The sequence below is a fragment of the Cnephaeus nilssonii genome, assembly GCF_951640355.1.
Source record: "Cnephaeus nilssonii genome assembly, chromosome: 11".
NCBI lineage: Eukaryota > Metazoa > Chordata > Mammalia > Chiroptera > Vespertilionidae > Cnephaeus > Cnephaeus nilssonii.
The window spans coordinates 36,754,774-36,781,448 of record NC_137082.1 but is presented as its reverse complement, the minus strand read 5'-3'; the positions used below and the strand labels follow the sequence as shown (position 1 = coordinate 36,781,448).

At 40.0% G+C, this 26,675-nt stretch overlaps 1 protein-coding gene across 3 annotated transcripts in view; it reads right to left on the bottom strand.

Moving 5' to 3' along the window:
* PHF20 (PHD finger protein 20) overlaps positions 1–26,675 on the bottom strand; it is a 120,766-nt gene that overhangs the window by 52,745 nt on the left and 41,346 nt on the right. For 2 of the 3 annotated variants that reach the window (XM_079783522.1, XM_079783523.1), the window contains 7 exons: positions 22,278–22,449; positions 20,836–20,920; positions 14,791–14,870; positions 10,855–11,239; positions 7,187–7,300; positions 6,277–6,465; positions 5,602–5,781 (listed from right to left, as the gene is read on the bottom strand). In XM_079783522.1, coding sequence (XP_079639648.1) covers positions 5,602–5,781; positions 6,277–6,465; positions 7,187–7,300; positions 10,855–11,239; positions 14,791–14,870; positions 20,836–20,920; positions 22,278–22,449 — 1,205 coding nt within the window. The remainder of the gene's footprint in view (positions 1–5,601; positions 5,782–6,276; positions 6,466–7,186; positions 7,301–10,854; positions 11,240–14,790; positions 14,871–20,835; positions 20,921–22,277; positions 22,450–26,675) is intronic. The other variant, XM_079783524.1, reaches the window with a different exon arrangement.

Sequence of the window (26,675 nt, the reverse complement as noted above, 5' to 3'; positions counted from 1 at the left end):
CAGGAAGCCTACAATTAAGTCAGAAAGCACACCTGACAGTCTCAGAAAAGAACCTATGATTATGCTGTTGACGCTGCTCAATGTTCACCTTCAAATGCCTAACTGCTATTCATCCTTGAGGCCCTGTACAAGTGCTGCCTTCTTCACCCCTGCCTCCAAAGCATCAACCTAAATATCATCTCTCTCCCAAAGTTATATCCAAACAGTATTTAATAAATACTAAGACCAAGAACACCCATTCATCTTTGTATACTCAACAGTTAGCAGAGCTCCTGGGCATATAGTAAGGGCTCAACAAGCGAGTCCTGAGTTCAACTTTCAGATAGATATTGTCATTGTCAGTCTTCTAAGTATTGCTCATGACACCATCTTACTTTCTCTCTTGTGTTACTGATTCCTGCAGTTTTATTCATTCCTCTGGACTGAGAAACCTAGAAGGGGACTGTCCAGATATCTCATTCATCTTTCTAATCCCTGGAAAAATGAATTCTCAACCAATTTTTCACCAGAGCATATGTCTGATGGTAGATCACTGACACCAAACTTCCCAAACTACAATGACTGTAACCTTATGACCCTCCTACTCAAATGTATGAAAGCTAAACCACTATAGCATTACACTAAATCTGACCTGGTTAATTTAAAAATAAATCATTTGAAAAAACTATTATATACATTACTAGTTAATTTAAAAGTAATTAACTTGTAAACTTTTGATACTTTAATGACAAATAACTTCCTATTCAGTTTATAACTGACAACACATCAAGACTCCAGGGGTTAGAATCATTGATCTACTCCAGTGATTTTTCAACTCGTGTGTAGCAGCACACTGGTGTGCCACAAGAATTTTTAAAACTATTTAGTCATGGCCCTAACCGGTTTGGCTCAGTGGATAGAGCATCGGCCTGCCGACTCAAGGGTCCCAGGTTCAATACCAGTCAAGGGCATGTGCCTTGGTTGTGGGCACATCCCCAGTAGGAGATGTGCAGGAGGCAGCTGATCAATGTTTCTCTCACATTGATGTTTCTGACTCTCTATCTCTCTCCCTTTCTCTCTGTAAAAAATCAATAAAATATATTTTTTTAAAAAAACTATTTAGTCATGAGCACTGACTTTTTTCCCTTAGATTCTCAAATAAGAGAATGACAACAGCTAACACAACAATAGCCATCCGGTGTGAAGGAATCAAAATTATACAAATTATACAAATTTTTGTCAGATTGGCAAAAGACATATTTTTTGTTGTTTGGCAGAATCGTAGTAATTAGTTTATGCGTGCCATGAAATGAAAAAGGTTGAAAATCGCTGATTTAGACCACATGGCAAAATGTCTCATTTCTGCCCTGACCGGTTTGGCTCAGTGGATAGAGCGTCGGCCTGCGGACTAAAAGGTCCCAGGTTTGATTCCGATCAAGGGCATGTACCTTGGTTGCGGGCACATCCCCAGTAGTAGGTGTGCAGGAGGCAGCTGATCGATGTTTCTCTCTCATCGATGTTTCTAACTCTCTATCCCTCTCCCTTCCTCTCTGTAAAAAATCAATAATATATATATATTTTTTAAAAAAGTCTATTTCTAACATGTACTTAGTTTTTTTTTTAATTTATTGATTGAACCTATACTTCTGCTAGATCTTCTCTCATTTATTTTGTGTTTCATGTAGAATATTCACAAATAAGACAGCTTAGATGAGAGTCTAGAGCTTAGTAGGCACTTGCTAAATATTTGTTGACTAAAATAAATGAATGGGCCTGGGTGATTGCTCAATGGTTAGAGCATTGGCCCACAGACCAAAGGGTCTCTGGTTCAATTCCCAGTCAAGGACTCATACTCAGTTGCATGTTCAATGCCTGGCCCTGGTTGGGGTGTGAGCGGGAGACAACCAATCAATGTGTCTCTCTCACATCGCTGTTTCTCTCCCTCTCTCCTCTCTCTTCCCCCTCCCTTCCTTCCACTCTGTCCAAAGATCAATGGAGAAAATATCCTTGGGTAAAGATAAAAAAAAAAAAAGAATGAATGGACTGCGGCCCATTTTCAAATAGTCCTGGCTATCTGTGAATGTCCATTAGGCTGGGGCCCACATTTAGAGAATAATCTGAGATGAATGAACTTCTCAGGGCATCTATTCTAATTTCTGTTTTACATCATAAACAAATGCCTACCCAAGTGGAACAATTTCAACTCCATTCTCCTCTGGCTTTTAAGTCATGAAAGCAAAAAGCTTAGAGCCTACTTCAGTAATAGGTTCCTTGCTGCATTTATTCCTCCCAGCACAAGCTCACGATAATCTGACCTCTATCATTACTAAAAATTATCTTGGAAAACAGACAGTGGGGCCTGGCCAGCGTGACTCAGTGGTTGAATGTCGACCTATGAATCAATAAGTCACGGTTCGATTCCCGGTCAGGCCATATGCCCCAATTGCTGGCTCGATCCCCAGTGTGGGGCGTGTAGGAGGCAGCCGATCGATGATTCTCTCTCATCATTTATGTTTCTATCTCTCTCTCCTCCTCCTTTCCTCTCTGAAATCAATAAAAATTAATAAGACAAATTTTAAAAAACAGGCAGTGGTTTCAATATCATTTCCTAGAAAATCCTCTGTGCAATCTAAAAGAGCAAAAGAATATATAAAATTTTTCCATCTTCCTTTCCCAAGACTCACCTGTCCCACCCTCACTTTACCTTATTTCTATTCTCTACACAAACCAGAGACACTGCTAAATTAACCAACAAAGACAAATACTGTGTGTGTGTGTGTGTGTGTGTGTGTGTGTGTGTGTATCTTTTGGAAAGAGGTAGCTCAAGACCCCACAAAATACATAAACTTCAAAACAAAAGTATCTCGGGTTCGATTCCAGGCCCAGGGCACATACCTGGGTTGCGGGTTCAACCCCTGGCCCCGGTCAGGAAGTATGCAGGAAGCAACCAATCAATGTGTCTCTCTCACATCAATGTTTCTCTCTCTCCCCATCCCTCCGCCCCTCCACTTTCTCTTTAAAAAAAAAAGGGAAAAAAATCAATGGAAAAATATCCTCGGGTGAGGATTAACAACAAGAAAAAAACAGGCACTGGATTTAGCCTCTAACCTAATCTCCTCACTCCTCTCATCTACACAGCCTATTTTCTAGTGGTGAAGGAATAATTCATTGCCAATTTCCAGTGATATCTAATATAACTCCACCTTTAAGATAACAAAATTAAGAGCTTAGTCTGCTGAGTTATAAGGGATATAGCTGTCATCTAGAGCAGCGGTCGCCAACCAGTGGTCGGCGGACCACTGGTGGTCCATGAGGTCCAAAAGGTTGGCAACCGCTCATCTAGAGCTCTCCCTACCAAAACTGACAACTAAGCTCTGAGATTAAATTTCCACCTCATTTGTACATTAATTCTAATAATTTCCCCCACATGACAGAAAAGCAGGCTGAGAAGAGAGGATCTCTGCCACAGAGAGGAGACTCAACAAGAAAAGGAGATCACTTGCATCCATGAGACTAAGGCACAACACTCTGACCCAGTGGGACAAAAGACAAACCTAATAGAACCATGGATGATCCAGGAGTAAATACCTGAGTACACTATTTTCAAAGAACTAGTCTGCTACGTTAACCAGAAGGTCTAACATAGCATATTTACAAAAGTCTAATGTAAATCCACAAGGTAGAAGAGAGAATAACAGAAAAAAATATTCACAGAAATAATGGCTCAAATTTGATGATCAGGCTCAACTGAAAGTCAAGCAGGTTAAGTACAAAAATAAAACAAACCTAAACATGTCAAACTGCTGAAAAACAAAGTACAAAAATAAAACAAACCTAAACACGTCAAACTGCTGAAAAACAAAGATAAAGAGAAAAATCTTGAAGGTAGCCAAAAAGGAAACAACACATTACAAACAAGGAAACATTGATATAAATGATCACTAACTGCCCGTCAGAAATAATAGAGGCCAGAGGACAATGAACAACATCTTTAAAGTACTTCAAAAAAAACCCTGTAAACCCACAATCCTATATCCAGTGAAAATATCCTTCAAGAATGAAAGTTAAATCAAGTCATGTTCAGATAAACAAAAACCAACACAATCTGTCACCAGGAAACTTGTATTACAAGAAAAACTAAAGGAAATTTTTCACGCTGAAAGAAATCTTTAGGAAGAAAGGAAGACACTGAAAATAGTAACCATGTACATAAATAAGACTACATCTTTTGTCTCCTTTAAAATATATAATTGCTTACAGCAAAAATTATAATATTATACTGTGAATTTTATAGTATGTGTAGATAAAATTCATATAACAACTACAGCATAAAGGGGGGTGAATGGAACTATACAACGTTTTACATAAAGTGACTCAATATTAATTAAATTGTGAAAAGTTAAGGATATAAGTCAGAATCCCTAGAGTAACTTCTAAAACAAATGCTAAAAAGTATAGCTAAAAGCTAATAGATGAATTACAATGAAATTCTGAAAAAATATTCAATTAACCTAAAAAAAAAAAAGAACAAAACAGAGAGGATAAACAGAAAACAAAAAGCAAATAGTAGACCTAAAAACAATCATATCAATAATTATACTTAATGTAAGTAGACTAAACAATGCAGTTAAAAGCAAAACCTGACTATATTCTAACTATAAAAGACACACTTTGAATTTAAAAACACACTTACGTTAACAGAAAATGTTCAAAATACCAGGCATACAGTAAGTAAGAGAAAGCTGGAGTACCTACACTAATATCAACTTGAAGTCAAATGCTATTATCAAAAACCAAGTGATATTTCATATTACAATGGGGCAATTAATCAGGAGGACATAAAAATTATAAATGTGTATGCGCCTAGTAATGGAACTTCAAAATACATGAAGCAAAATTGACAGAGTACATTCTCTGACCACAATGGAATTACATTAGAAATCAATAACAGCAAGTTCCTTTAAAAAAAAACAATACTTAGAAATGAAACACATGTCCTAAGTAACCCATGGAAAACAAATAAGTCACAAGATATTTGAATTGAATGAAAATAGAACATAAGAAAATGTGTAGGATGTAGCTAAAGCAGTGCTTAGTGGAAAATTTATAACTCTAAAAACAATTAAGGTCAAAACAGAAATCAGTGACATCTTAAAAAGGCAAATAGAGCCCTAACTGGTTTGGTTCGGTGGATAGAGTGTTGGCCTGCGGATTAGGGGGTCCCAGGTTCGATTCCAGTCGAGGGCATGTGTCTGAGTTGTGGGCACATCCCCGGTGGGGGGTGTGCAGGAGGCGGCTGATCGATGTTTCTCTCTCATCGATGTTTCTAACTCTCTATCCCTCTCCCTTCCTCTCTGTAAAAAAATCAATAAAATATATTTAAAAAAAAAAAAGCAAATAGAGAAAAATAGGTTGGTTCTTTGAAACTATCAAACAAAATTGATAAACCCCTATCATACTAATCAAGAAAAGAGAAAACACAAATTAGCAATATAAGAAATGAAAAGATATAACATTAAAATAAGGGAATATTATTAATAAAAGGTTAGAAAAACCCATTAATTATACTTCACAATCAAAAGTATATATTAGGAGAGAATTATGTTAACTCTGAATATGAACCTGCCACAGCAGAAATCTCTTGAAACTCAGCAAGGGGAGAAGCCGGTTCTGTTTTCATAGCGTTTTCTCCCATTGACTTGCAGTTCAACTCCAAGTCTGTAACCCCCAATCCATCTCCCAGGGAGTGGCAAGTTAGTGCAGATGAGATCTGGCCAGCTTCCAAAGGAGATTTCAACTGACCTGGATGGGAAAAAAAAAAGTATGTGGGAAGCATATACATGTCTATAGTCTGGGTACCAAAAGTACCTCAACAGACTAAGAAAGCCAGGGACTTTTTAGAGGAAGCCATTCATCTCACAGCATAAAAGAATATATTCACAGGCTCTAGCCCATATAGCCAGGGCTGGAGCATCTCAAAAAGGCTAATAAGAGGCTAAAGTGAAGGGAGGACTTGTCAGAAGCATTAACTCACAAAGCATAGGCACTGGAATGAGGTGGCATCAGAAAGACAAAAAGAGGGGGCAGGGCTCTTCAAGTCCAATATTCAGATGTATATAAGCAAAACCAATCTCAAAAAGTTATCAGTGAAGACAATAAAAAACACTGCAGCCCACTTAATAACTTGATTTCAAAACCATCTAAAACTTGTGGAAGGTAGTACACAAAGATTTAGATTGGTTCACACCAGACAAGCATCAGGTTGGCAATACAATTCCTTAGCAGACTTTGACTTACCTTCTTCAGACTCCTTGGAACTGGATGATGTGTTTTGCAAAGAATCAGTATTAACTGTATCAACCATATCTGATACAACCAAGTCAGGATCTAAGATCTCGTGGGTCCCATTTGTGGACAGCCTGGAGGACCGTCTCCTTGATAAGTCTTTGTCAGTGTTTTCTGGGTAGTTTTTTGACTTTTCCTGGGCTATAAACCATTAAAGAGAGTTATAGTCAAGAGACCAGAAGAAATAACTCTGCTACTACAGATTTCTGAGCTGGCTGTCCTCTATAAGGGCTTTATAGAAACTTCTGGAACATTAGACCAGTGATTAAAGGAAATATTCTTCCTTGGTTTATGGCTATAAGTAAAGGCACAGTCACTCTGCCAGCATAGAACTTCCTTTATTTAAGGATTCATAGTCTACAAATATGTGCCAACGTTATGTCCCAATCTTAACATCATGTCCCAATCTTAACAACTAAGTTCTATGTTGGAGCTTCCTACCATAAAAGTCTATGTACTGACTTTCAAAGTCAATAAGGTTTATAGAGCCTTAGAGCCATCACAAATCCTTTTTGGAGCCAACAGAATTTTTTTTAAATCAATAAATAGTATTTTTAAAGTTTCACTCAGCATATGAAATTCATCCCTTCCTAAGTCATTAAGTTTCCAGTGGAATTCAAATCAAATATAGTTTATGGGTATGGAAGTGACACCACTGAACTCAACATTAATGGGAGTTTATGCTTTGAGATTTATTTTTCTTCTAGCAAAACTTTTGATCCAACCACATCCCACTCACATTAGATCCCACAATCAAGGACACGTCTTTGAGCATATAGGGCATAGGGAAAACATGGATACAGAGGAGGCTAACCCAATTGAAGTCAAGTTCTAGGCACACATACACAGACCGAAGACTCACATGAATTTTTGTCAAGCCGAGGACGTTTTAATGGAACTTCACTTCCTTTTGATATTTTTCGTCTTCTCAATTCCAATGTTATTGGTTGCAAAGTTTGAGAGTTTGAATCCACAGCTACAATGTAAATAAAACCACACAAACAAGGAATGTAATTACAATGAGGATTGAGTGCTCCAATCCTCATTGTTAGATATAAATAAATCACACACACACACACATCCTTGCATGATAAACAGACCAAGGGGCATTCTTGAGCTAAAGGTGGGTGGAGGGAGGGTTTGAAATGGGTGAGAAATTACTTCCTTGGAAGGTGCTGACATTCATGACCCAGCTCTAGTCATATACTTCTCTCCTGAAACCCTCTCTTTAAAATACTATATCCCAATATGACTGCTTTAAAATATGAAGGTGCAAGAGCATTTAAGTCATTTTTATTACCTCAAATCTTTACTTTTTTATTTATTGATTCTTAGAGAGAGAGAGGAAGAAAGAGAAAGAAACACCAATTTGTTGTTCCACTTATTCATGCATTCATTGGTTGATCTTGTACGTGCCCTGACCGGGGATCGAACCCACAACCTTGGTGTATCAGGAAGATGCTCTAACCAAATGAGCTACCCAGCCATGGCACAGCATCAAATCTTTTCATCAAAACTTGACTTATCCAATACTCTGAAAATCTACCATGCAGGCTGATTCATAAAATGTGAACCCTGGAAGTATGGCTTGATTGTTTTCAATCTCTACTTGCTAAATTAGTTAGCTTGGCATTGGTCCTAGTTTTGAGAGACTAAAAAGAATGTCAAAATGTATAACCTCTAAAAACAATTCCAGAAAAATCTCAGGAGGTTATTCTATTTGACAGTCAAAGTTCCAGGCCAGACTGCTGATCACTAGCAAATCCAGCTCTGACATAATTTAGCAGTGCAAACACTCTTTATTTTTAAATCTAATACTTAAGAAGCTCTTCCCCAATCAGGAAAGATAAGATTCCAAAAGGCAAGTAGAAGAAAAAAAAAAAGATAAGAAATTGGGAAGTGTTGGAGGGAAGGCAGGGCTAAGGGGACTGATGATGGTTAAAAGGAGAAAAAGGAAGAGGGAAGAAAGGAAAGGAGACTCATCTAACACCAGTAGCTTCAGATCTGCCATCTCAAATGGCCAAACAAGAGCTCTGAGGCTGAGCTCTGAGGAAGCAAACAAGACGAGAGTGCTGAACTCCTTGGCTCTTCCTGTGTTCAACTTTCCCAATGTACCAACATTATTTTGTTCCAAGTGATGGGAACTTGGAGGTCACACACATTCCAGATTAAACACAAACAACTCTCCTTAAATAGCTCAGATCCTGTTCCAATCAAGTCTATAATCTAGAGAGCTCAAGGCTCCACTGAGTCAATAAACTTATTCCAAGCAATTTTTAAAGGGGACATGAACTATATTTAAGCTATTTGGCAAGCATTCTTCACTTTGATACCATATACAAACTGGGGCTGACTACATTGAACTTCAGTGTTTCCCAAACTTTTCTTACATTAAGAATCACCTGGGAAGGTTGTTTAACAATTCACATTCCCAAACCCTGCTCCAGAGATTCTGACTAGGAAGGAAGGCAAGTGTTAACAACAGTAAGCTTGGAAAATACCATTTCTCTCTTAAATTGATTCTATCTGGTATGAAATCCTACACTTACAAAATAAAAGCAATAAACTGGATGGCATTTATTTTATCTGAGTGAAGTCTGCAAGCTGAAGAGCAATTACCCCAATACACACTTTCCAGAGGGTACAAGCCAGAGCATGAATAGCTAAAGAAGAATCAGTTTCACAACACTCAGTTCCCATGTTTACATACTCTTTCCTAAACTGAGAAGGGAGACTTGATTTCTGCCAATTCACCTTTTCCACTTCTCCCATTTACATAAAAAGGCCTGCCTCTCACTCATTCTACATGATACACTGAACAGAGGATTAAAACCTCTAGACTTTCTCAACTAGGATTACTCATTTGAACACCAAATACACAGGTTATTTTTTCAATTCTCCCAAGGGTAGTTTATAACTATTATCATTTGAAATGCACAGGAGATAAGACAATTCATTACAGATCATGGATTCTCTTCCAGAACGCTGTTGAGAAAGCCATTGAATTTAGGCCGGTGCTGTCCAACAGAAATCTAATGAGAGCCACAAAATGCAAGCCATGTACGTAAATTTAAAATTTTTAGTCGTTACATTAATAAGTTAAAGAAAAAAGTGAAAATGATTTCAAGAATACATTTTATTTAACCCAATACATCCAAAATTATTTCAACATGTAATCAATATAAAAAATTGAGATATTTTACATTCTTGTGGGATTTCTTGTACTAAATTTTTGAAATCCAGTTACAGCACATTTCAATTCAGACTAGCCACATTTCAAGTGCTCACTAGCCACATTGGCTAGCATCTACCATACTGGACAGCGCAGGTCTAGGCCCTAGATTTGTCTACGGACAATTCCAGCATGCTCAGCTTTTGAAGACAAAACCCAGTTACAACCACTGAAGGGAAATGTGCCTTATTTCATCTGGGAAGAAATCAATCTACCTAATTTTCTATCTTAAAATTAGAACTCAGATGCGAGAAGGTCTACTGGGAATGATGACTAATGCATTTATTTTAAGTAAATTAAGGTAGACTTTTTGCCACAGAAATTAAGTCTGATGTAACTGTCTGGATTAACAGAACTAGCTTTGGAAACAACGAAAGAACTAATTCTGTATTTCCACAATTTTGATGAAAATAAATTTTATCTATCTTTTGCAACTTTCAAACTTGAGAGAAAAAGTAGGTATCACTTTCAAATGTCCTAGGGGATTCAGTTTTTCAGTATTCATGTAGAGATATGCAAGCCAGAATGTCTGAAGACCACTGCCAGATAATCATAGGCATTCAGTTTAGAGATCTTTTGGGAACTCTTCATGCCATTAACTCGATCTAGAGAAGTGTTTGACTTAGGAAGAAATTCAGGGTGTGTTTCATTCTGGAACACATTCAGGGTGTGTTTCATTATTCTAGAAACATTCCAAATTTCAACTTTATTTAACAACTGCACACTTTCTAAGTCTGTATCCTTTAACCTTGACTCTTACCAATTAGCCATCTCAGCTTTTTATTTAGACTGTGAAATTTTTCAATCAATAATCACTCTCCAGAGAACTCAATTTCAAATGCACCCATGGTTTTCTAGGTCTTTGGCACCGTTTCCTTCAGTAAACCTCCTTCAGATGCCCACACCTATTTTATTTCTCCTTTCCTCTTTCATGTCTCTCATAAAAACTGTATTTCCTGATCCCAGGTTCTATTAAGCTCACTTAAACGGAGATCATTTAAACAGGCACTAGTAAAAGGCCTTAGCTTATTAGGTTTTATCATATAAGCTGAAGTATCTAGTGGACAATTATCTACCCCTCAGAAGCTCAATCTCTGACATGTTTCCCAACTTATGTTCATCTAGATACATTTCTCCCTTAAAATTCAGCTTCAGGGACATGACTTGTTTTCAGATCATAGGACAATTCAAAGTCAGCCACAAAAATGAAGGATTGATGTATAGAAGTGATAAAGAACCACATAGGGCCACAGAAAAACACTGGCATTGTCCTTGCAGAGCCCACTTGGGAAACTCACCAGTAGGAGCTATGGAAGGGGGTCTGCCTCGTTTTCTTTTTGGCTCCCTCAAGTTTTCTTGTGGACTCTTCACAATGTCATTTTCAGGTTTCTTATCCACTTGAGCATCTCCAGAGTACTCTCTGTCATTTTCTGAAATGTTCTCCTTATCTTCCTTCTCGTTCTTGGGAAGGCTTTTCTCTGACACCTTTCCCTTTTCAGAACAGATTAATTTTCCTTCTTTATCAGGATGCTTGGTTCGCTTTTCTGTCTTTAAGGCTTTGTCTTCTTTGTCTTTCTTCAGGTTGACTGTGACTTTTCTCTGCTCTTTAAACTTCTCTCGTTTATCAGATGATGAAAGACTTTTGTGATCTGTTTCTTTAGGCCTAGCGTTACCCACAATATTCTAAAATGAGCAAAATAGCGATGAAACACACTTTGTGATTACGAGCAAATATAAAACCAGAGAGTTCTTTGCAAACTTATGAAGACAAACACAGACATTAAAAGGACATAGTTCCAAGTCACATAATGGTCACCACTAAAAATATCTACCCATAATCTGAGGCTTGAGAACGAATCCTAAGTTTAAAGAAAACAATGGTCATTAGCTCCCTTAAGATTAATAAGACACTAGAAAATAATTAAAGGGATAGATAACTACCACAGGGTCCTCTGGTGGAAAGCAACCTTTCTAAGAAAATGCCTCATCCCAAGCATGACTACACTGACCCAGGGCCTCCCAGAGGCCCGGCTTAGTGTGCCAGTGGATGCTGATTCCCTGTGTAGAGTACAACCCAAACTGATAACTAGAGGCAGAAAGGAAAGTTGTAAAGATTTTCCAACCCAGAAACAGAGTCTTTGCTTCCTCTACTGGGTAAAGGCTGTGTGCAGTCCAACAAGCCACCTTCTGTATTCCTAAGTTACTTACTGAGTTTTTATCTATCAGGAGGAAGTACTGGTTACTTTCCTCCTAAGTTACTTTCTTTAAAATCCATCTTTAATTTATTATGAATGTCTTATAATAAAGCCAGCTCTGAAGTTTCCAAAACTATAATTGTTTATTTGTATATGTATCTCTCTTCCCAAGACCTCAATCTCTACCATATCATATTCATGAGATCCCCAGCACCTAGCACCTACTAAGCACACAGATCTTTGTCAGAAGCAAGAAGGAGTGCCTAAAATATTCACTGAATAAAAGTTTAATTTGTCCCATAGGGAACAATAATAAACAAGGAGAATCCCTGTGGTTAGAACTTAGAAGGAAATATTTTTTCAAGTCCACAAAATTTTCTGAAAGCAGCCAGGTTTGAGAACAAGCATCCCTCAGTAACTGCTGGCAGAAACATAAATTGGTACACCCAGCTGAGGGAAGAGGGGAGGCGAGGGGGCTGGGAGGAGGGCTCGGGTGGGCGGCAGGCAATTCAGGTCAAAAGACTTAAGTTTATACTTTTGAACTAGAATGAATTCCTAGAAATAAAATTTGCTAACAGAATAATCAGACTTGTGCATCCAAATTTACAAATATCCTAACATGACCATTAGGGAATTGGTTACACAAGGAAGGATATATACATCTTATAAAATACTATATATAGCCATTAAAAGCCGTATTCACATACAAAATTAAGAAACTTGGGAAGCCTGGCCAGTGTGGCTCAGTGGTTGAGCATCAACCCATGAACCAGGAGGTTACTGTCTGGGCACATGCCCAGGTTGCAGGCTCGATCCCCAGTAGGGGGTATACAGGAGGCAGACGATCAATGATTCTCTCTCATCATTGATATTTCTATCTCTCCCTCTCCCTTCCTCTCTGAAATTGATAAAAATATATTAAGTTTTTAAAAATAAACTAGGGAAATGTTATTTCATTAAAAGAAAAAAGCAGCCCGATATGTACACATATAATACCTCAATAAAAAAAAAAAAAAAAGAAAGAAAAGAAAAGAGCAGCCCTAACCGGTTTGGCTCAGTGGATAGAGCGTTGGCCTTGGGACTGAAGGGTCCCAGGTTCGATTCCGGTCAAGGGCATGTACCTTGGTTGCAGGCACATCCCCAGTGGGGAGTGTGCAGGAGGCAGCTGATCGATGTTTCTCTCTCATTGATGTTTCTAACTCTCTATCCCTCTCCCTTCCTCTCTGTAAAAAAATCAATAAAATATATATTTTTAAAAAATATTAATAAAAAAAAGAAAAGAGCAAGTTATAGTACAGTAATATACTATATGACTCCAAATTTGAAAAGAAATATGTACATACATAAATATTTAACAAAAATCAAAGGATATACCTCAAAATGTTAATAGTTAACAGTAATTATATCTAGATGATAGACTTACAGTTTTTACTTCCTTTGTGCTTTTCTGTACTTTGTTAACTTTCCATAGCAAACTTTTTTTTAACTTCAAAAAATATATAAATGTTCCTAAAATATAGCTTATCAAAACTTTGAGATAGTGTGGTCCTACAAAAGAAATCTCAATCTATTCTAATACTATATTAAAAAAGCTTTAAAAATTGTCACAATTTTTTAAAGAACTTTTGCTTTATAAATGGCCATTATAGAACCTTAGATTAATAGGGTCAAAAAGAGCTAAGTAGTCATTTATCCAAATTATATGTACTCTTGGGGGAAAAACACAAGCAAACAGGCGCCACAGGCCTGTGCTTGACCACCCGCCAAGTCTGAGATAAGGTGAGACACTCAGAGGCATCTGGAAATTGAAAACTGAAGCACCCATAAATTCACACAGGGTAAGGTGCCCAACTCCAAGCCAAAGCATCAAGAGCCTATCAATTAGTTTATTGAGTAGAGCAGAATAAACAGTTGAACGTTTGTTTTCTGGAGCACTGGATTTCCATTTGGGAAGGTTCTGGATACAATCTGACAATTCTGGGCAAGTTCTTAATATGGTCCTCTATCTATGTTAACTCAGTCCATAAACTGCACACAAAAACTGTCAAAGAACACCAGGATAATGTTTTAGAGTACTGTGTAGCTCTAAGGGGCAAGTTATCAAAGAGAAAACATCTTCAGGGGTAAAGCCTTATAATTTTGTCTATTTTCTGAAGCAGAAAATCATCACAAGGCAAAAACGTTGTTAGGTTACCTTTAAACACATCATATATCATGATTCTTTGAAACTGCTAAATATATGTACAAAAGAATTTACAAAAATTTGTGATAAGGAGAAGCATTTGATCATCATAAGAAAATATACAACAGGTTCCAGCATCACAAAATATTGTCACATCGACAACCACCAAACAGGTAACAGTAATAATCAGAGTTTTAAAAACATCAATATCCAACTTTTGATCTCTTTCCCTTCAACTACTTCATGAAAACATAAAAAAGACAAAAGGGAAAAAATTATGAAGAAATTAGGCAACATTTCTAGATGGCCCATATCTGTGTACACCATATTTCCAACATCAAAAGCAGGTCCTGTGCTCAGGCAAATACATGCCTGGGACAGGAAATAAAATTTTCAACACAGGCACATCTAGCATAGGTGACTGCCAAATCCATGCCAAACTGTAGCTCTGTAACCACCATGTCATGGTCCTGAGCTTAAAGACAAAGTTAAGACAAGGAGAAAACAAACTTTAGATCTCCTCAAGCAGTTCAGCAAGTTTCCTGTAACGGGGGCAGGACACAAGGAGAGAAAATAAAGAATGACACTTTAATGAAAAGATAAGGAAAACAGATAATAGGTAATGGTATCCAAGTACTTGGTACTTTTGAAAAAAGAATCTATGTTAAAAGAAAATGGCAGAGAGAGACAAATATTTACAATTTCTGAAAATTTGCACATTGCTTCCTGGTGAAATTGTGTCAGATGGAGGAAATAAAGACTTTGCCATCATAAACAAATGTAATGTCTTTATTTGAGAAACAAAACTACAATATTAGTATTATTCATACCACAAAGCACAAAACCACATATCTCACCTGATCTTTGGAAAAAGCTTTGACATGAATTTGTTTGACAGTCTGAACTACTCCATCATAAAATTTCACAGTGTAAGTACCTAGAATTCAAGAAGATATCATGATTTTAACTTGCAGTTTCATGAAAGTGACACAACTTTTCAAAGCATAAATACAAGGGAGTTCCAACCACAATACTATAATGAACTTATGGAAATTAAAAATTTCTTTAAGAATCACATGCCTTACCTATGTCTAAGATAATAGTATGCCTGCCTTTCTTTTTATCTATACAGATAAAAATCCATCAAAAAAATTTCACTTTTATGATGCTTCATTAAAATTAAAAAAAAGTTGTTCTAAATTTAGACCAAGAACAAAGAGCAGTAAAACAATTAAGAATCTGAGGCCCAGCCTGTGTGTATTGGGATAGGGGCCCTAGCCGGTTTGGCTTAGTGGATAGAGCGTCGGCACAGGGACTGAAGGGTCCCGGGTCCGATTCCGGTCAAGGGCATGTACCTTGGTTGCAGGCTCAGCCCCAGTTCTGGCTGGGGCATGTATGGGAGGCAACCAATCGATGTGTCTCTCTCACATCAATGTTTCTCTCTCACTCCACCCCACCCCCCTCTCCCCCCATCCCAATCTCTCCTTTCCACTCTCTCTCTCAAATCAATGGGAAAAATATTCTTGGATGAGAATTAATAAAACAGAAGCACCAACCCCTTCCCATCATAGAAGATAAAAGCCAAGCTAGCACTTGCATATGTGGGTCTAAACCTTCCTTTTATCTCTGTGCAAAGCTGTTCACATAGTCCCAACATCTCTGCATTTCAAATGTACGATCAGTTACAGCATAAAGAAAACAAAAAATAGTAACAGCTTCAACAAGAGACTCTAGAAAATAAGACCGTTTCCACAGGATCTCCTGTTATAAATACAGACTTCAGACATAGGACCAAAGAGACTGACTAGGAGGGAGGGTAAGGCAGGAACATAACCTAAGAATATGCATTAAACTTTAAGGAAGAGGAACCTGATTAGCCTGCTCACTCAAGTTAGAGAACCACAGATCAACAGGAAGAAACAATTCCTCATTTTGTTGTAAATGTGAACCTACTTTCAGTTTCCCCCAAGACTAGGAGCATAAAGCCCTGACAGACAAGTGGTTCTGCCATCCCCAGCATGAAAAAGGGGAGCTGGGCAGCCCCAGCAAAGAGCTGAGAGCAACTCACCAGAGATGGCTTCTGAACAAAGAGTCCCTGGAACCAGAATCCTATCTTTTACCACAAAACAAACCCAGGGTCTACAACGCTACCAGGTGTGGCTGCCTTCACACTAAATGATGCTTAATTACCATTGCCCAAAGAACAATTCCAGATGAAATAACTAAATGATATGGCATTGCCCTCCCCAGTTTCCAAGAGCTAAATAATTAACTCCCTCAAGAAACTCTAAAGTTGCTAGTTATTGGTAATTCAATCATGTCAGATTCTCAATGCCAGAAGCTGTTGCTCTCTACTCTGGCTAGAGCCCGCCCACCAGCCTGCTCAGTCAATAAATAGCCTCAGCAAAATCACCAGAGAGGTTAACAGTGGCAAGAAAACCAGACCAAGCCTACCCAAGATGAATCTATAGAGTTTGATTTCGCTATATCCTTGGCCTCTGCCTGGCAACACCAACAATTCAGAATGCCTTTTATAGGAAATAAAAGGGCACCCTTCCAGCAGAGCTTCTACTCACAGTGCCATTAAGCTGTGGTGGCCCCTGCTACAGATGAAACTGAGGCAGGGCAGAAAATACCAGGGAAAGAGGGGAAAAAGCCCAGCATTGTCTCTTCCAATCCTGCAATTGCTGGAATGAATCCTGATTAACTAGAAACTGTATACCAGCTCCCACAGATAAAATCTAACACAAAGGCAGCACCTAAGGGTCATTATCTCATCTTAAAAAATCTGAGCTCCCACAAAGGCAAGCTTTCCCTCACAATCTACAATGTGGCAATAATACCACCCAACTGGTTCCACTAACCAGGATTTCCCTTCCCCCATGTTCTTCCTTTCCTCCCCCTTCAAATTAATTTCAAGAACCAGTAAGGGAGCCCTAACCAGTTTGGCTCAGTGAATAGAGCGCTAGCCTGCAGACTGAAGGGTCCCAGGTTCAATTCTGGTCAAGGGGATGTACCTTGGTTGCAGGCATATCCCCAGTAGGGGGTGTGCAGGAGGCAGTTGATCGATGTTTCTCTCTCATCGATGTTTCTAACTCTCTATCCCTCTCCCTTCCTCTCTGTAAAAAATCAATACAATATATATATTTTAAAAAGAACCAGTAAGATAGCAGCATAATAGAGGACTTCATACTCAAGAACTAGGGAAAACAGGTTCTGGCAGAAATCAGCACTCATTTTCAATGTCCTTCAACTAAAATTTACTGGACAGTATTCAGAGCTTATAAAACCTATATATTAGGGCAGCAAATGACTGGTTTAGGAATAACTGCCTCAAGACTCTTCTCTCCTATCATTTTAGTTCATGGAGGATATAAACTGAAAAGATTTTTTTAAAACAACTTGTAAAGCCCCAGTTTAAAAGACATTTAAAAACCTTAATTAACCATGGCTCACAATGTGGCCAATGACTTCTAGCTCTTAAATGATAATTTCAAAAGACCTCAGCCCTGGCCAGGTAGCTACAGTTGGTTAGACATCATCTGATATGCCAAGGTTGAGAGTTCAATCTCCAGTCAGGGCACCAAGCCAAAATCCAGAATTGTGCATGACAGCATATGCTGAGATGTGTTTTCACAGTCCTGTCTCTCACCAGACAACCTGAAGTTGGCATATCCACTAACCCCCAATATGTTACATCTCGGATTGTTTACTAGGTATCAGTATCCTGCTCTAGCTCCTTTAAAAAGCAGTAATAGAAAAAGCAATAGGGAGAGTTGCTTTCCTATTGAGGAACAGCCATATAGATGGGCTGCAGGGCTAGGTGACAGGTTACCAGAAACCCTCCAGTCTGTGCCTGTTAAGCTGTTCATTGTTATAACAAAAGCCAGCCTGGACCTGCTGAATGTTGTATTAATTCTGCTGTTGGCTTATAGTTGAATAAAAATAAAAACACTTAAAAGAACATTAACTGTAGACAGGGGTCCGTCCCCACTCCCCTTAAGATTTATCTGTACTATCTGCTCCTGCCCTGCCTCCTCCTGGTGGCTCTCTCTCAACACCTCATTCTGCCTCAATCTAGGTCTTTTTTTTTTTTTTAATCTGTGATGCCAAACTCTGAGCCCTCCAAATATTAGATGCAAGTAGGTTTCTAATGCCTTTACTGGCTCCACCAAGACACCCCTCCCATCCCTCTGTGAGACAGCTCCCAGAGTTCCCCAATGCCTCTTCCTCAATTTGCTCCTCCTTTGTCGCTCCCTCATCCAATCAATCTTTTTCACCCCATTTCTGTCCTCCATGCGACTCTGAGACATCACTGAAACAAAAGCGATATGTTGCTTCCTTTCTGCTACCGATCTCCAACCTACAGAGTTACCCATGTTACTACTCACAACTTTCATTTGACCTAAGGGGCAGTCATTTACCCAAGGGGAAAACACTTTAATGGATATTATTCTGGGGAGAAATATGACTTTACCAGCATAAATCAACATAATAGACTTTCAAGAACACTTCTATGTACATGAAGAACACCTGTATTTCATATCATGATTTAAATACAGTAAAAGCAGAAAAAATTAATAATCTTGAAAATGAGACTAAAAACATAAACTATGTCTTTTACTAAAAGGATCTGAGGCAATTTAATAACATATCAGCTTCCTTTTAAAATAAGTTTTTAGGCCCTGGCCTGTGTGGTTCAGTGGTTACACCGAAGGTTCTTGGGTTTGATTCCCGGTCATGTACCTGGGTTGAAGGTTTGATCCCAGGGCCCAGTCAGTGTGGGAGGCAACCAACCGATGTTTCTCTCTCATATCGGTGTTTCTCTCTCTCTCTAGCTTTCTCTCTCCTTCCCTCCCTTCCACTCTCTCTAGAGATCAATGGAGGCTTAACAACAACAAAAAATAAATAATAAGTCTTTAGGTTAATGGGATACATATAAAAAATAGTAATGGGATTTTATTTTGAACACAAGCTTATAAATGTAATTTAAGGAAACAAGGAACTACCCAAAAATTCTTAATCAATCATAAACTAGAGGATTAATAATTCTTGTGCAACTTAGGAGATATAACCCTGCTTTGGAGGCCTGAGGGCTGTGCTTTAAGGATAACGTATATGTGACACATAAATAAACCTACATCTATTAACCCACAGTGTTCTAATAGCTGGCAGGGTGGGGGGTGGGGGGGTGAATGTAGCAATAGAGAAACTAAAAATTCTGCTTCATGGAAATGAATATTCATTTTTTACCATTTCACCCTATTCTCATGTTAAAAACTTCTTGATCAGCCAGCCCAAGGTTCAGCATTTAGCAGAGTAATAACGTCATGGAATGAAAAGTCAAGTTGGCCTTACAGTCACCCATAACAGTAGTACTAAAAGGCCTGGACCACCCTAAATATTCATTACAGAGATCATGGACAAATCATAAATAGAAAAAGCTAAAAAAATATGTCACTTGAACCCAAAGTCTGTTGACTGAATGTCAGGATGCTGACTATACATACTATCTCCCTCCTCTTGCCTTTGTACTAGCAAAATGAACCTCTATGGGCATAGTCCTTGTCCTGACTCCTCAGATGTTCTAAACTCCGACAAAGGCATCTCAACTCAGTGCTCTAAATCCGAGCATCCCAATTTCAACTAGCAACTCTGATATTACAGACCATCCTTAATTACCCTACATCCACAAAGCACATTTTTAAGAAATGTTTGTAACACTTTCAACAAAGAATTTTTTAAAAAAAGAAAAATAAAAGATTAAAGAGCTTCCAAAAAAATTTTTTAAAAAAAGAAATGTTTGTTGGCATTCACTTCTAGGCTATTCACAAGTAAGCAAAAGGAATATTAGGGACTTATTTTATCAATTATATTAGGAACTCCTAGACAGCAAGAATCTATACACTTCCCAGCAGAGTGACAGATGAACCATGACTATTTTAGAAAATAACGACTAAAATTTAGAAAGCAGCCCTAACTGGTTTGGCTCAGTGGGTAGAGCATCGGCCTGCAGACTGAAGGGTCCCAGGTTCAATTCCGGTCAAGGGCATGTACCTTGGTTGCGGGCACATCCCCAGGAGGAGGTGTGCAGGAGGCAGCTGATTGATGTTACTCTCTCATCGATGTTTCTAACTCTCTATCCCTCTCCCTTCCTCTCTGTAAAAAATCAATGCTTTCTAATAAAAGAGTAATATGCAGATTGACCATCACTCCAACACACAAGATGGTTGCCCCAATGTGGTCAAAGATCCTGCCCCCATGTGGACACAAGATGGCCACCACAAGATGGCCAGCAGGGGATGGCAATTGGGAGGGACCAGGCCTGCAAGGGACGGCAGTTAGGGGTGACCAGGCCGGCAGAGGAGGGAAGCTGGGGGCAAACAGGCTGGCAGGGGAGCAGTTAGGCATCCATCAGGCTGGCATGGGAGTGGTTAGGGGGTGATCAGGCTGGCAGGCAGAAGCGGTTAGGGGCAATCAGGAAGGCAGGCAGGCAAGCAGTTGGGAGCCAGCAGTCCTAGATTGTGAGAGGGATGTCCGACTGGCCCTTTAGGCCCACTGGGATCGGGCCTAAATGGGCAGTCGGACATCTCTCGAGGGGTCCCAGATTGGAGAGGGTGCAGGCTGGGCTGAGGGACACACCCCCGGCCCCGTGCACGAATTTCGTGCACCAGGCCTCTAGTAAAATATATTTTTTTTTAAATTTAGAAAGCAATGAATCAAACTCCCCTATTTAACCCAGCTTTCTCTCCATTTGTAATTTCTTCCTAACTCCTGACACAATGGTTAACTTGGAAGAGATAGGATTCCTAAGCAATAAATACATACTGAAAACATACTATCAAACCCTAATATATAAAACTCCCCTCTAAATCGTTAATGTTACAACTCAAATGCCTTACCATCCTTGTTAACAGCGGTGACTTTGGCTGGATAAAAACGACAATCAGACCAGCAAGCAAGGACTTGCTCATTTATTTGAAATTCCTAAAAAACATTAAAAAACAAAAAACAAAAGATCCTGTTACTAATTCAATTTCACAGGACACACATGGTACCAGAATTCATAAAAGGTTGGAATTCACAAGAGTGGGAAAGGGAGATGGCTACTGGGATGAAGGAAGATATTTTCACTGTTCAGCACCAGGAGTCAAAACAAAAGGGCTGGACACAAGACTTTTCCCATCCTAGGAGGTGTGGGCAATGCAGCATAGCACTAATGATAACCCTATCCTACCCTTGACAGTGACTCTAAGAGTTCAGGATCATCAGGGAATATACCCAGTATACAAACTAGAAGGAAGGAGGCTACTTCATTTTGAAGGAAGAAACATTCATGCCACCTAAACCCACATGTTGAAAGGGATATTTGCCAAAGGAATACCCATTCACCTTTAATATTTCATACTCTTTTCCCAGTAGACAGTTTGCACTGATGCATTCTGTAGAATACATATTGAGCAATTAAATTGGACAACAGTGAACAATTCTAAATGGGGAGAGGGAGGGAGAGGAGGGCGCCTTAGCAAGAGTTCAAGTTCCCTGGTCAGGGTTAAAATGGAAAACAATCCAGAGCTGAGTCAGATCCAAAGGCAGCAGGATCTCTACAGATGCCTCAATATCGTTTTCAAAAAAACTCAAAACTAATACCTCATTCCTTCATTCTGAAATCAGTGAAAGCGCCAAGCATAGTGATGAAATTTATCAAAAACAGAGTCTAGTCAAGTCCAAGTTTTTCAAGGGCTTATAAAAGATCTTAATATGGCCCAGACAGTATATGGCTCAGTTGGTTGAGTGTCATCCCATGCACCTAGAGAGCACTGGTTCGATTCCAGTCAGGGCACATACCTGGGTTGTGGGCTTAATCCCCAATAGGGGATGGATGTGCAGAAGGCAGCTGATTGGTGTTTCTTTCTCATAGATGTTTCTATGCCTCTCTCCCTCTCCCTTCCTCTCTCTCTAAAAAATCTAAAAACATGTGTTTTTTTTTAAAAAAGACCTTAATATGAAGCTAACATAGTACTTCACATGGAACGATTGCTTAATACATGCTCAAACAGTAGATCAGCTTAATAAATGAACCAAAGGTATACAGTGGTGTAAAAGAGATTTAGGGTCCCCGTTCATCGTCAGTGAGGTTTCAACAAAGTTAGTCTATGAGCTGTCACATCAATAACATCATTCAAGCAGATGACAACTGGGATTCTTCAAGAGCCCCGGATGCCCTGGGGATTTCAGGGTTGCAACTACAGGCCCAAATAAAAATTTATTCCCAGCTGCTACTGATCCAGCTCATTGGGTTCTGATCCAGTTCATTACAGAACTTCCCAGATCTATTACTCACAGAACATCCTTCCTCTTCATGTAAGCCTTCTTTTCTCAGCTGTATTTTCTCTAAAGGGCGTAAATAAGGACTGTCCCAGCAGAACCACTCATCATAACGATGGTTCCAACGCTTGAAATGGATAAGTACTTTTCCTTCTTCGTAGTCAATATCTTCTATGTGAGCTGGATACCTAAGTCAGAAAAGAAAATTGAAATGCCTGTAAATACCCACCCAAAATATCTAAAACAGTACCCTTCCAAATCGCTTTCCAAAGGAACAGGTTACCAAAGTACTAAATAAAGCTATCATTTAGAGGGTCTACATAATGGTGTCCAATCACAAATTATGGAGGCTAACAGGCATGGGGTTCAAATCCCAACCTTGATATGCCTTAGTTATGAACTATTAAATTAACTTTACAAAGTTCCCTCATGTGAAGTGGAGGAAGGTATACACAGCACACTGGGTTGTAATGTAAATTAAACAAGATGCCAGATACACAAGACCTGGGCACAAAAGAAACAGGAAGTAAACATTTAACAACTAAATTACATTTCACATGTCCCAATAAATTAGAATGACCATGCAACCCAGATTGTATTAGACAGTCTCAATTTTTTTTTAAATATATTTGTATTGATTTCAGAGAGGAAGGGAGAAGGAGAGAGAGAGAGAAACATCAATGATGAGAGTCATTGATCGGCTGCCTCCTACACACCCCCTACTGGGGATCAAGCCTGCAGCCCAGGCATGTGCCCTTGACCAGAATAGAACCCAGGACTCTTCAGTCCACAGGCTGACGCTCTATCCGCTAAGCCAAACTGGCTAGGGCGAGACAGTCTCAATTTTAAGAATTTTGCAATTCATACAGTGGAATACCATGCAGTTGTTAAAAAAAAACAAGATGGCGCTAACTGGTTTGGCTCAGTGGATAGAGTGTCGGCCTGTGGACTGAAGGGTCCCAGGTTCGATTCCAGTCAAGGGCATGTACCTTGGCTGCAAGCACATCCCCAGGAGGGGGTGTGCAGGAGGCAGCTGATCGATGTTTCTCTCCCATTGATGTTTCTAACTCTCTATACCTCTCCCTTCTTCTCTGTAAAAAATCAATAAAATATATTAAAAAAAAAAAAAGAACAAGATGGTTCTGTCATGACACAGAAAGTTCTCCCAAGATGAAATATTAAATGAAAAGAGCAAGGTACAGAATACTGTGTATAATAAGTTATTACTATTTTTTTTAAATGAAAATAAATATATTCATACTAGAGGCCCAGTGCATGAAATTCATGCACGGGGGAGGGGGGAGGGGAAAGATTCCTCAGCCCAGCCTGCACCCTCTCCAATCTGGAACATCCCTCTCACAATCCAGGACTTCTGGCTCCCAACAGATCAACTGCCTGCCTGCCTGATTGCCCCTAACCGCTTCTGCCTGCCATCCTGTTCAGCCCCTAACCACTCCTCTGCCAGCCTGATTGACACCTAACTGCTTCCCTGCCAGCCCGATTGTCCCTAACTGCCCTCCCCTGCCAGCCTGGTCACCCCTAAATGCCCTCCCCTGCAGGCCTGGTCGCCCCCAACTGTCCTTCCCTGCAGGCCTGGTCGCCCCCAACTGTCCTTCCCTGCAGGCCTGGTCGCCCCAACTGCCCTCCCTTGCAGGCCTGGTCCCTCCCAACTGCCCTCCCTTGCAGTCCTGGTTGCCCCCAACTGCCCTCCCCTGCTGGCCATCTTGTGGCGGCCATCTTGTGTCCACATGGGAGCGGCCATCTTGTGTGTTGGAATGATGGTCAATTTGCATATTACCTCTTTATTATATAGGATATGCTTAAATATACATAAAATAGTTAAGAAGATATACAACAAACTAACAATGGTTACTTGTATGCGTATGGTCAGTTCAGTAGATGAACTCTTTCAATCTCTTTTCCATTCTTCTTCTAGACTGAGAGTTGGGAAAACAAATAACTATATTTCCCTGACTCCCTTACAATTGGCAATCAAGCCTGGCCGGTGTGGCTCAGTTGGTTGAGTGTCATCCCACACACCAAATGCACCAAGAGGTTGCCAGTTCAATTCCCGGTCAGGGCACATGACTGGGTTGCAGGCTCCACTGGCATACAGAAGGCAGCCAATTGATGTTTCTCTCCCTCCCCCTCTCTCTTCCTCTCTCTAAAATCAATAAAACATTAAAAACAAAAAAAGAACTGGCAATCAAGGTCATGGAGACGGTGGGTTTAGAGGCAACCTATAGTGGCCAGGGCTAAAGCTCCAGTGCAAGGCCTCTCAAACTTTCTTGTAATACATATCATCAGGCCCAGCCAGCGTGGTTCAGTGGTTGTGTGTGAACCTATGAACCAGGGGGTCACGGTTCAATTCCCAGTCGATCAGGGTATATGCCCAGGTTGTGGGCTTGATCCCCAGTGTAGGGGTGCAGGAGGCAGCCAACCGATGATTCTCTCTCTCACCCTCTCCCATCCTCTTTGAAATCAATAAAAATATATTTATAAAAATTCATAAAATGCAGATTCTGATTCAGTAGGTGGAGCTAGGGCCTAAGATATTTAAACAAGCTCCCAGGTGATGCTGATGTGCTAGTCTGTAGTAGCAAGGGGCTAATGTCTAGTCACTAGCTTCCTGGGTCGGTCAAGCAGCAGTGGTGGGGGGTTGGCAGTAGCAGTAACTTCCTGACCTCCAGATCACAGTTTCAGTGGTGGGTCCCTCAGACTAATAATTTAAGGGAGCCTCCTTAGACCCTACTCCTCCAACCCAACAATTTATAAGTATCCAATTTCTTGTGTTAATCCCTTTTGTGGCTAAAGTACCCAGAGTAGTTTCTGTTTCCAGCATTTAAACCTGATGTATACAAGGGAGGAATTGGGTATGGGAGGGGCAAAAGTGAGAGGGAGACTTTTTGTAGTATGTCTTTTAATACTTTTTGATTTTTCAACCATATAAATGTATTACTCATTCCAAAAATAAATAAATGGTTAAAAATAAAATATTGCATGCAATTGTTCTCTTATATAATCAGACTAGGGGCCCAGTGCATGAAGATTCCTGCACAGGGCAGCGGTGGGGGGGGGGGGTGTCCCTCAGCCCAATCTGTACCCTCTCCAATCTGGGAACCCTCAAGGGAGCCCTCTCCAATCCAGGAGTTTCTGTCTGTCTTTGCAATCATATGAGCTAATTGTCTGAGACCCCAACCCAGTTTGGTTTGGTGCTCACAGAATAATAGAGGTCTTTTTTCTTTTTCTTTGCTCCATTGGTGGAGATTTCCTAGAAATTGCAGGATATCTTCCCTTTAATTTTTCCTCGACACTGTGACTTTACTTATGTCTCTCACCTTTGCTTTCCCTCCATCCCCCACCCACAACAGTAACTTGCTCCAGGCTCACTTTGCTCTAGTGTCTAGGACAGTGATGGCGAACCTATGAAACGCGTGTCAGCACTAAATATTTAGTTTTTGGTTTATTAAATACAACTATATATAACAATTATATATTTATGTTATTTAAACTATAAATATCGCGAAATAATGTTTTTTCCTCAAAGTGACACACTACCCAAGTTATGCTCAGTTTTTTGGCGAAGCTTGACACACCAAGCTCAAAAGGTTGCCCATCACTGGTCTAGGAGATCCAGCAATGCATCTGCCACCAAAACTACGATTCCCAGCATTCCTGGCACTCCCCGCACTTCCTGCACTTCCGGTCCAGGGACTGCACAAACCAAGTAGACTGTGAATTCCAGCCGCCCCCAGGCCGGGCTGACAGGACCGGACACTCCAGTGGTGTCCCCGGGACCCTGGCCGCTCAGCACTAGTGCACGCACGCTGGCCACAGGCTCAAAGCGGGCGGGATCCCAGGGTTACCCACCACATCACCCCGGCTACGCGGAGGGTGAGTGGGCATCCTGCCCCACCCCCCGCCACTTGGCACCTGCGCACATAGGCCCTGAGCAGCCAGGAGGCGGGAACGCCCACATCACCACTATGGCGACACTGCGGGCGTCCTGCCCCACCCCTGGCTGCTCGGCACCTGTGCGCATGCACGCTGCCCAAAGGCCCACCATCTTTGTTGGGTTAATTTGCATACTCACTCCTGATTGGCTGTGTGCATCACAGTGGTGCAGTCAATTTACATATTTGTCTACTATTAGTATAGACTGCTAATCTAGGTTGAGAAAATTTAGATTCTACCAATATTCCCTCCCTGCAACTTGGATTTGCATCATTTACTTTCCTGTATCTAGCATCGCTGTACTAACAAATAAGTGCTACCTAAGTGAATAGGCCTGCTGCTTTTGTCTGTATGCTATGTCCTCTTCAATATTACACTAGTATGCTTTAAAGCAGTTTGCTTGATGTTAATCTATCACAGTAGGCTGCAGGTACTGGGCATTCAATGTGTTCAGTATATG